We start from the raw sequence: 9,763 nt of genomic DNA, 5'->3' as shown, positions 1-9,763 counted from the left end.
GCGTACAACAGAGACCACGAATGTTACCGTAAGGGTAAGGACCGCCCATTGAAACACCCTGATTGGTGGAATGCCCCGTCAATTGTGAGGTAACCGTGAAGTGTTTCTTTTGTGATTGGATGAGGACTCCACCAGTCAAACGGTAGTCCAAACGTAGCCTCACCCTGAACATTTGATTGGTTAGACAGCAACAGCAATATTTTCTGTCTCGTAATGAACACGCCCAAAACAAACAAGTTGTCAATTCACTTTAATTGTCTGCTAAATGAACAAAGTTTTCCAAACATTGGTATTTCCATCTTTTAGTCTTGATGCATCTAGCTTTTTTAAAGTATGTAAAAGCATAAACTATCTAAACTGTGTTGTTGAATTTAAGTGTAACCTGGTAATAACCAGCAACCAATGAGAACAAACCAGTGATTAATGTAATTTATAATCACCCAATCACCGATGAAGACTCATTTACACAGGAGAAGATATGCTACACGCTATTGGAGCAAAAGTATTTAAGGGATCGCACGAGAGTGTTTGTCAGTATGGCTACTTCCTAAAGGAGTTGATTTCTTGCACGTAATTTTGTTTTAATGTGTCTTGGTTTTTAGTGCTTTGTTTACTGTGAGAGAAATCAATTGCAAGCTCATCTGTAGGTCACAGGTAAGTCTTGCATAGACAATTTTAAGGTTGACAAACTTTGGGTAAATCGTTATTTTGATGTTAGCCCATATAAATCTTGCTGGACACACACAAACAACGTGAAGAAGATTCAGAAACGTTAATGGTTTTATGTTCAAACAAAAATAGTTTTCCCTTGAGTAAGCTTGTTTTAACTGGTTGACCATCCTGGTTTTAGAGGTTGTCTAGGCTAGTTTCCATTCTGCAAAATGACAAGCTAAAACCAACTTCATCGGCCTGGTTTAAGCTGGACCTTGCTGGTTTGGGCTGTTTTTCCTAGCTTTATTCCAAAAACTGAATGTAATCAAACTATTATCCATTGCATACATTGTGAAAACTCTAGTGTGTTATCCACAGCCTTGTTTAAATCGGTGTAAAACTATGTATGCTGCACACACTGATTTAATATCTACATCAGGGTTGTCCAGATTGTTCTTATAGGGTTATGTTTGGTTTTAAATAAAACTCCCCAATCCAGGTCTCCAGGCTACTTTTGAAACTAACAAGTGTTTCAACGCTTGGCCCTCCATGAACAATTTTGGACACCTAGTCTATAGTGTGGTAACTCCTAAATTTTTACACTGAAATCAAACAATTCTTTTGCATTTGTTATGTTGTATGAATTAACATGTTCATACAACATGAATTAATCATGTTCTCATCTTTGTTTTTTTTATTTTAATATTTCAGAGTGTTTCATAACCTCACTGGTGAAATAAGTGGTGTACCGAAGCTGATTTCTTTTATTATTATTATTTAGCTTCAACCCTGAGCCACCTAATCAAGTGTTTAAATTCCTATCCAAGCTAGATCTGTGGCTCCACACTGGGGAAAAACATTGGCTCTACTTTAAAATTAAGAAATGTTTGAGTTTACTCCACTTCTAAACCCAATTACTGCACTAAGCTTTGAATTTGAAATTGCATCAAATTCTTGCACTTGTTCTAAACCTTTTATGTATACTTTTTTTTCAGTTTCCCCTTCGTTTATTGGCTTTTCACTTTTTTTGCAGACATGTCTACTGGCTTGCAGCTCCTTGGAACAACACTAGGCACTCTTGGCTGGCTGGGCATAATTATATCATGTGCAATCCCTCTATGGCGTGTGACTGCCTTCATTGGAAACAACATTGTGACTGCACAGACGATGTGGGAAGGGCTGTGGATGAGCTGTGTGGTGCAGAGTACAGGCCAAATGCAGTGTAAAGTGTATGACTCCATGCTGGCTCTTGCCCAAGATCTGCAGGCCTCTCGAGCTATCCTTGTCATTTCTGCTATTGTTGGTTTAATTGCCATGTTTGCAAGTTTTGCTGGTGGTAAATGTACTAATTGCCTGGCGGATAACTCCGCAAAGGCTCTGGTTGCTACAACAGGAGGCGTTGCCTTCATAATTGCAGGGATCTTGGGTTTGGTGCCACCTAGCTGGACTGCTAATACAATCATCAGAGACTTTTACAATCCTCTCGTAGCTGAAGCACAGAAGAGGGAGTTTGGAGCAGCCATCTTCATCTGCTGGGGGGCAGCGGTGCTCCTGGTTATTGGTGGAGGTCTCCTCTGCAGCTCTTACCCAAAAGGAAGAACCTCCAGCAGGGGTCGGTATACACCAGCTTCTCAAAATGGAAGAGAGCGCTCAGAGTATGTGTGACTGAAGGATGTCTGTTTGAAGAAATTATAGATTTGTTTTAGGTTTTATCTATTTAAATGTCTGTCTGAGATCGTCTTTGTAAAGCAGAGATGAAGTGATCAATTGAGCTAATAAAACACATTTTATTCAACAGAGGGCAGTGTTTCATAACTTTAATTTTATACCTGTTTGAGGATGTACCCTTTGCAAACCAAAGAAGGCAATCTGCTGAAGTATGTTGAGCTAATTATGGGATGTTCTACCAGAAACCTTTTTAACTTGAAACAAATAATAATAATAAAAGAAAGTGATATGGCCTGACCTTTTTTTAAATTTGTCCTCAAAATACAATTATACTTTTCAATAAGTGCATATTTGACTTCACTTTTTAGAACGAGTTATTTAGTGGTGGAAGTATTGAGAACTCACAAGTGCTGTTACCTGCATAAACGTGTAGTGTTATACAGGTATAGGATCTGCTTTCAATATTACTCAAAGTACGGATGACAAGTAGGCCTGTCAAAAGTGCTCAAGTGTACAGAATATTATGCTGTAAAAAGCAGACTTGTTTAGGGGAGAATGGGGTAATGTGAGACACCCCCCCTGTATCTAGGCAATAGATTTTATATATAACTCTAACAACTTTTTGTTGCCCCATCCATTTCCCTACTACCATGAAGACATGAATTCCTGGTGCCGTAGAATTTTTTTTATTACAATTGTTAGATGGTTGCTCTTTGCTCTTGGAGTGGTATGCTCAATGGTGTAGCGGAAGGGCCCGCAGGGCACGCACCGCGGGGGGGCCCTGTGTCGTCGCGATTTTCAGTAATTGAAAATCCGGCAACCGCAATAATCAAACTCTTGGAAACAACTGTGGTCTGAACTAAAGTTCACAGGTCTGTGTTCTCTGAACACCTCTCAAGCGGTGGACTACTTCATTCTGATTGCTTGCCCGCAATGTTGCCAACTTAGCGTCTAGATTTAGCGACTTTTCAGACCCCCCAGCGACAAATCTAGCGACTTTTTTGTGTGTTATTGGAGATTATTTTAGACTGTCATTTGTCCATACTGTATCGTCCCTACTCTTCTCAGCGAGCTGCGTGTGATGCCGCCGGCCCCTCCCCCGCCTCACAGCACTGACAGGCGGCCCAGTCAGTCCTCATACGGCAGCCTTTCCCACCTGCAGCCCGAGAGCAAATCACCCCTCTTCGTACTGACGACAAATGATTTAGCACAGGCATAATGTCTGATTTCTTAAGTTGTGGTTGAGCTTGTTTGACATCGACACAACTTGGCTGATTGGATGAGGTAATTGCCTTTCTGATATTATTGATCTTATCAGTAAAGAAATGAGCAAACTCATTACATTTGCTTTCAGAGAGTAGCTCACTGGGAATCCGACTAGGGGGGTTTGTGAGTCTCTCTACTGTTGCAAAGAGTGTATGAGCATTATTTACGTTGTTGTTTATAAGGTTTGAAAAGATAGTCTGTTGAACAGTTTTTAGTTCCACATTAAAAGCATGAAGACTGTCTTTATAGATATTATGATGGACTACTAGTTTCGTCTTTCTCCACATTCGCTCAGCTTTTCTGCATTGTCTTTTTATCATTTGGACTGCTCTTGATTTTATCCAAGGGACTCTCTCTTTGCCAGTTCTCTTCCTAACTTTAACAGGAGCAATGTCATTTTTGAAATTCTCAATTTTAGAATTAAACAAATCAAGGAGAGAATCAACAGAGTCTGCAGATATACTTGGTGCTAGTGATATGGCCTTCATAAACTGCTCACTGGTGTTCTCATTTATGCATCTCTTTCTGACAGAGACAGATCTGTCTTTAATAGCTGGAGTGATCAATATATCAAAGAAAATACAGAAATGATCAGATAGTGCCACATCCTTAACAACAGTCGATGAAATGTGTAAACCCTTAGTTATAAGTAGATCAAGAGTGTGTCCACGATTGTGTGTGGGTCCTTGAACATGCTGAGTCAGATCAAAAGTGTTAAAAACAGTCATCAGTTCTTTTACAGCATTGATTTCTGGATTATCAATGTGAATATAAAAATCCCCAGCAATACTTAAATAATCAAATTCAGAGGTTACTATTGATAACATCAGGTTTTCGCCAAATATGATCTGATCCTAGATTAACATCTTTATCCTGGAACATCATTTTTGTTGGAAATTTTAATCCAAACCTATTCCCTACCCCTAAACCCAACCATAACTGTAAATTACTCTCAAAATCAGAGGCGAATAATAGTTGGATAACAATCAAAGATCAAAGATGTTCAAAGATTAACATATATGTTAACTTAGGAACATGTGGGTGAAATTAGGTTGGTGACGAGGTACATGCATAATCTTTGAGAAGAATCCAGGGAAACACAAAAGAGTGGGAGTTGTAGGGTATGACAGTAGACGTTCTAATCCAGGTGGGTCTAGTTCTGTGTGCGTCCTAGGCTGGTATATCTGGTTCTGATTGTCCTTGACCCCCATACTATGCTGGCTCTAAGGGCCCTGTGTCCTGACCTCCGGATTGTGTTCTAATCTAACTTGTTCTATCTGTCATTAGTATGTAAATTAATATAGTTTCAATTAGATTGTTGTATTGGATTTTGTTCAGAGTTACTTTCAATTGTAGAAAAACTAATTTGCTTAATTGACCAATCTCCAATTGACTAGTCAGACATTAGTTCCAAAATGTGTGGTTGTCAAGCTACCTGTCATGATTTAGACTCTTACAACATGCGTTTTTATGGTAGTTTTAAAGTGGAAAAAGTAAGTGGATCAGTTTACCCCCGGCTGGTTCATTTTACCCCTTTGATTTTTCTGGTCTGTCTCAGTTTACCCCGAAGCTGGGGTAAAGTAAGAAACAAAACAACTTTTTTTTTAAAAAAACAATCATATTTTTACTTTCCTTTATCCTAAATACAGTCTGATAAATTCCATTGCTAGAAAACTTTCTGAATTTATCAGAAATGTGTACATTTTACTGATATATAATTTTATCTTGCTTACAGGGGAGTAAATGTAAAAAGTGTCTCACTTTACACCGCTCTCCCCTACGTGTGTGTTTGTGTGTGTGGGTGTGTAAACAAAACATTGCTGTAGTGCATTTAGATTTTGCCCAGCAGGTAAACAATTTCTTAAGGTGTTAATATTGGTTTAGATTTAAGGTCGTGATGTTGGATGACCAACATTTAACGTATAGCCAGGGTTTAACAATGTTATTTTGATGCCAAAAAATGATTTCTGTTTTTTTGGGTATTAAGAAAGTGACAAGGCATCTTAAACCAATGTCATACTTCAAATGACATTGACATTGACATGACTGATATTTATTTTTCAGGTATGGCAACCAAAATCCAACATCTTATAGGCTGTCCACACAACGTCAAGCTGTAACCTCATTAGATGCTGATATTTGGTTTATTTTTAGGTTGGACATTGGTCATTGATGTTGGGTTCTAATGTCAACCCATTTTTCATTTCCAAACAAAATACTATGTCCCCACGACATTGGGGTACAACGTCAATCTGCCGTCATGTTGACCTCTTGTGCCTGCTTTTTGTTTCAGGCCATTTCAGTCATCATACAGTAAACATTCATCATCTCATCAGTGACATGCATCTAAACAGTCTATGGGTTGTGTAAAGATTTTGGACCCTTTAATGCTTCTAAACAGTTTGCCACATTTACAAATCATCCATGTCTTGAGGTAGTTTAATATGATGGAGTTTATCTTCTGTGTGCGATTTAATTAAACTGGAATCACAGGACTGAGTTTTCTAATCTCCATAGACAGACAGGTTGAAGTAGTGGAGTAAAAGTACCAATACAGCAATGTACTCAATGGAGAGTAAAAATATACATTTTAAAATATACCTAGTAAATTACAATTTATGAGGAAAATCTACCTAATTACAGTAGTTTAAGTATTTGGAATTTGTTACTTTTCACTACTGTTCATAGTCTTAAATTTAATGTTTATGTGATAGGACTGACAGAAATAGGGACAATTGTAAAATACTTATTTGTACATAATTTATAATTAGTTTTTTTTTTAAATCAATTGACGTGAGTGATAACTTAAACTTGCTATTTCTGAATAGTTTTTCCCCTAATTGACAGTTTTTTTTATCATAACAAAACTGTTAAAGCCATATGTTCAATTGGGCTAAAGACAACAACAGGGTTTGTAAATTTAATGGTGCTAATTTAATAAAGTGTTAATGTGTTTTTAAAAAAATAAAAAATCAGAGAACAAATGAATGACACTCTTTTACAGAACAACTCACAGAAATCCACCATAAGTCCATTTTAGAAAATTTAAATACTATTTATTCACTGTATTTGTTTATATTTCAAGGACAGATAAGGTACATCTCTGACAGAATGTCTCTTCTATTAATCAGGGTTTTTTGTTGTTGTTGTTTTTTTTTCTAGCTGCAATGACAAACTGTATCAGCTGCATCACATTAGCGTTTTCTAACTTTATTTGGTCGTAAGCTTTTTAGCCTTTTCCAGCTGTAATGATAAATTCAAAATATCATAGCAGCTTTTTCAGTTTTTCGTGATGCACTCCGCTTACACGTATGATATGCACTATTTCTCACATACTGTATCACACACACACACACACACACACACACACACACACACACACACACACACACACACACACACACACACACACACACATATATATATATATATATATATATATATATATATATATACAGCTGAGGTCACCTTGAACAAGACACTGAGCCCTCAATTGCTCCCCGTCCCCAAGAACTGCTCTTGGTAAGGAATTTGGATGGATTAAGTGTAGAAGACCAATTTCAAGTAGTAACAATACTTGACTCAGTCATGTTGTCTTTAGGTGCTGCTGTGAAATCTGTATCACAAAATTGGGCATCCATTATCATTATGTATAACATTCTAGTTAGAAGCAAACAGAAGCAAGGTAAACTGCACAAAGTCGTCAGGTTGCTGTTCTCACAATACACTAGGTTACATTTGGTTTTATGGTTGTCTACTCTGCAGAGTCCCCTTTTCATGCAAAATGTAGCACCAATGCTAAGTAAACATACATGAAGGCTAACCAATCTCTTCATAATTACTAGTAGCAAGGATTACTTATCTTACTATTGGTAGATGAAAGAGTCCATATGACTTACCACTGGAAAATAATGCACCTCTCAGCCAATAATGGCCACTCTAGAATCAAAATGGCAAATTTATTTAATGTTTTTTGTTTTGAGAAAATGAAAGTAAACATTTTTATTGTTTAACTTGTGTGGTGATCATGTTGAGCAACTGGTGATCAATTGTAGAATAGGAGCAGGAGATGGCAACTGATAAGCATTTCATTAACATCAAATTATAACAGCTGATGACCGGGCCAACTTCTTTTACTTTAAAGGGCACCATTTTCCCCCCATACATAAGATGTAAGATAAGCCTTTGGTGTCACCAGAATGTGTAAAATTTCAGCTCAAAATACCCATCAGATAATTTACTTCAGCCTCCTGAATCTGCCCACTTTGCTGAGTACAGTGTAGCTGTTTTTGTAGCCTGTAGCTTTAAATGTAATTGAGCTGCTTCTCCCCACTGACCGCTCCCACGTGCATGTCTGCTTTTCCTGTGTTATATGTCAGGTAAACAGAAGTCAGTGACAGACAGACATGGATGAAGCTGAAATGCAGCTCATTAGTCAAAAATACCAAGTAAGTTTATTTCATGTATTTGTGGTGGAGTTTATTCAAGCCTTTCTGAAACGATGAGTCACACAAATGTTGTTTGTAATACACACACACACAGACACACAGACACACACACACACACACACACACACACACACACACACACACACACACACACACACACACACATATATACATGGTGATTATAGCGGTTAGCAATTAGCAAATTTGCTTTCTTAATTGAAACATGCTCTGTTTTAAAAATGTTTTAAAATGATAAATCTTAGAAAATCAGTGTTGTAACAGATATTTTAATCTCAGTTTCTTTGCGAAAAAAAAAAAATTCTGTGGACGTGTATGTTATTATAGAAACATGGTGCCAATTAATTCAGTAGGTGGGGAAACCCAGGCTGATCTCACGAGGAAACATAAGTATTGTACGTCTTGTCAGCTTAGTGGGTAATTTGTAACAGCTTACAAAAGTTGATAAGTTGACAAAAGTTGATAAGTTCATAATAAGTGCCCTTTAAGGGTAGAATATTAAACAGTATAAAATGTTTAAACTAAGAATGTTCAGTGTTATTCCCACTCCGCTGAATCCAAAAATTTATTTCCATTAACCTTGAGACTGCTATGCTGATTTCATTTCTTCCATCATATTTTCAACACCCTCGTCATTTATTCTTAGCATTAGCTAATATGCTTTAGCTAAAGGTTGCAGGTTTGTCTTTCATAAGCTTTGCTATAGGCTATACTTTAGTTTGTTCAGGATTTGAGCTAAACTCCTAAAGAAAATCTGTCACAGTCGAGGACTTGTGATTTTGTTGGATTTGTGTGCAAAAGGCACAATTACTCAGTTACAGACTATACTGCTTTTCAGTAAAGAACTGTCAACATCTCTGCGTGGTCTACAAAATATATTTCACAACCAACCAAACTCAAGGAGTGACAACATAAGATCATCCATAATACAGGAGTTATTCCTGTTAAAAAAAAAAAAAAAGTAGCTTCAAGTTATCTGTGTGTTATTTGCAATGAATAAAATAATATGAATGAGTAAATGGCTGTTTGAAGAAGCCATGCTTTCTGATGTTCTTTATCACAGGTATTTGATTTTTGAGTTTATCACTCATAAACACAACTTCCTTTAAGCATTCATGTGTTCAGAACTCAAAATTGCTATATCTCCAGCTTAAAGGGCATTTAATCACTTTGGAGTAAAATGAAAAAAAAAAAAAAAAGCATGATGATGAATTTGTAATCACATTCTTTGCTAGCCCCAATATGAAATGCATTTCACATTTTTTACAACTTTTTATAAACTAAAACATGTAGAGAATAGCAAAGATCATTTTTTATTATTTTATTTTCTTTATTTTGTCAGAATACACAGCGACTTGAATAGCTGCTACGCTCTCAGAAAAAAAAAAAAAATCTGTCACTGAGGCAGTACCAATTTCAGTATACATTTTTGTTCTTTTTTAGATACTAATGTGTATCTTTACAGTCCATGTGAATTGGTAGCTGTTGAGACTTTTATTTCAGTATGTTGATGTATTTCCAGTTGAAATGGAATATCAAGTAGGGTGCAGGGCTTTCTTTTTGCGCATCATTCCCTTATAGCAGGGGTGTCCAAACTTGGCCATAGAGGGCTGATGTACTGCTGAGTTTAGCTCCAACTTAACACACCTGCCAGGATGTTTCTAGTATATCTAGTAAGAACTTGATTAGTTGGTTCAGATGTGTTTGATTAA

General features: G+C 36.9%; 1 protein-coding gene across 1 annotated transcript; it reads left to right on the top strand.

The window, feature by feature from the left end:
* Positions 1-509: 509 nt before the first annotated feature.
* Positions 510-2,611, top strand: cldng (claudin g). Its single transcript, NM_180965.6, is given in 2 exon segments — positions 510-654; positions 1,685-2,611. A coding segment is annotated over 1 exon segment (630 nt). The 5' UTR covers positions 510-654; positions 1,685-1,686; the 3' UTR covers positions 2,317-2,611.
* Positions 2,612-9,763: the final 7,152 nt, after the last annotated feature.

Source organism: Danio rerio, chromosome 1 (assembly GCF_052040795.2).
Source record: "Danio rerio strain M-AB ecotype USA chromosome 1, GRCz13ab, whole genome shotgun sequence".
NCBI classification, from domain to species: domain Eukaryota; kingdom Metazoa; phylum Chordata; class Actinopteri; order Cypriniformes; family Danionidae; genus Danio; species Danio rerio.
Note: the sequence above shows the minus strand (reverse complement) of the source record. Positions and strands in the feature narration are given on the sequence as shown.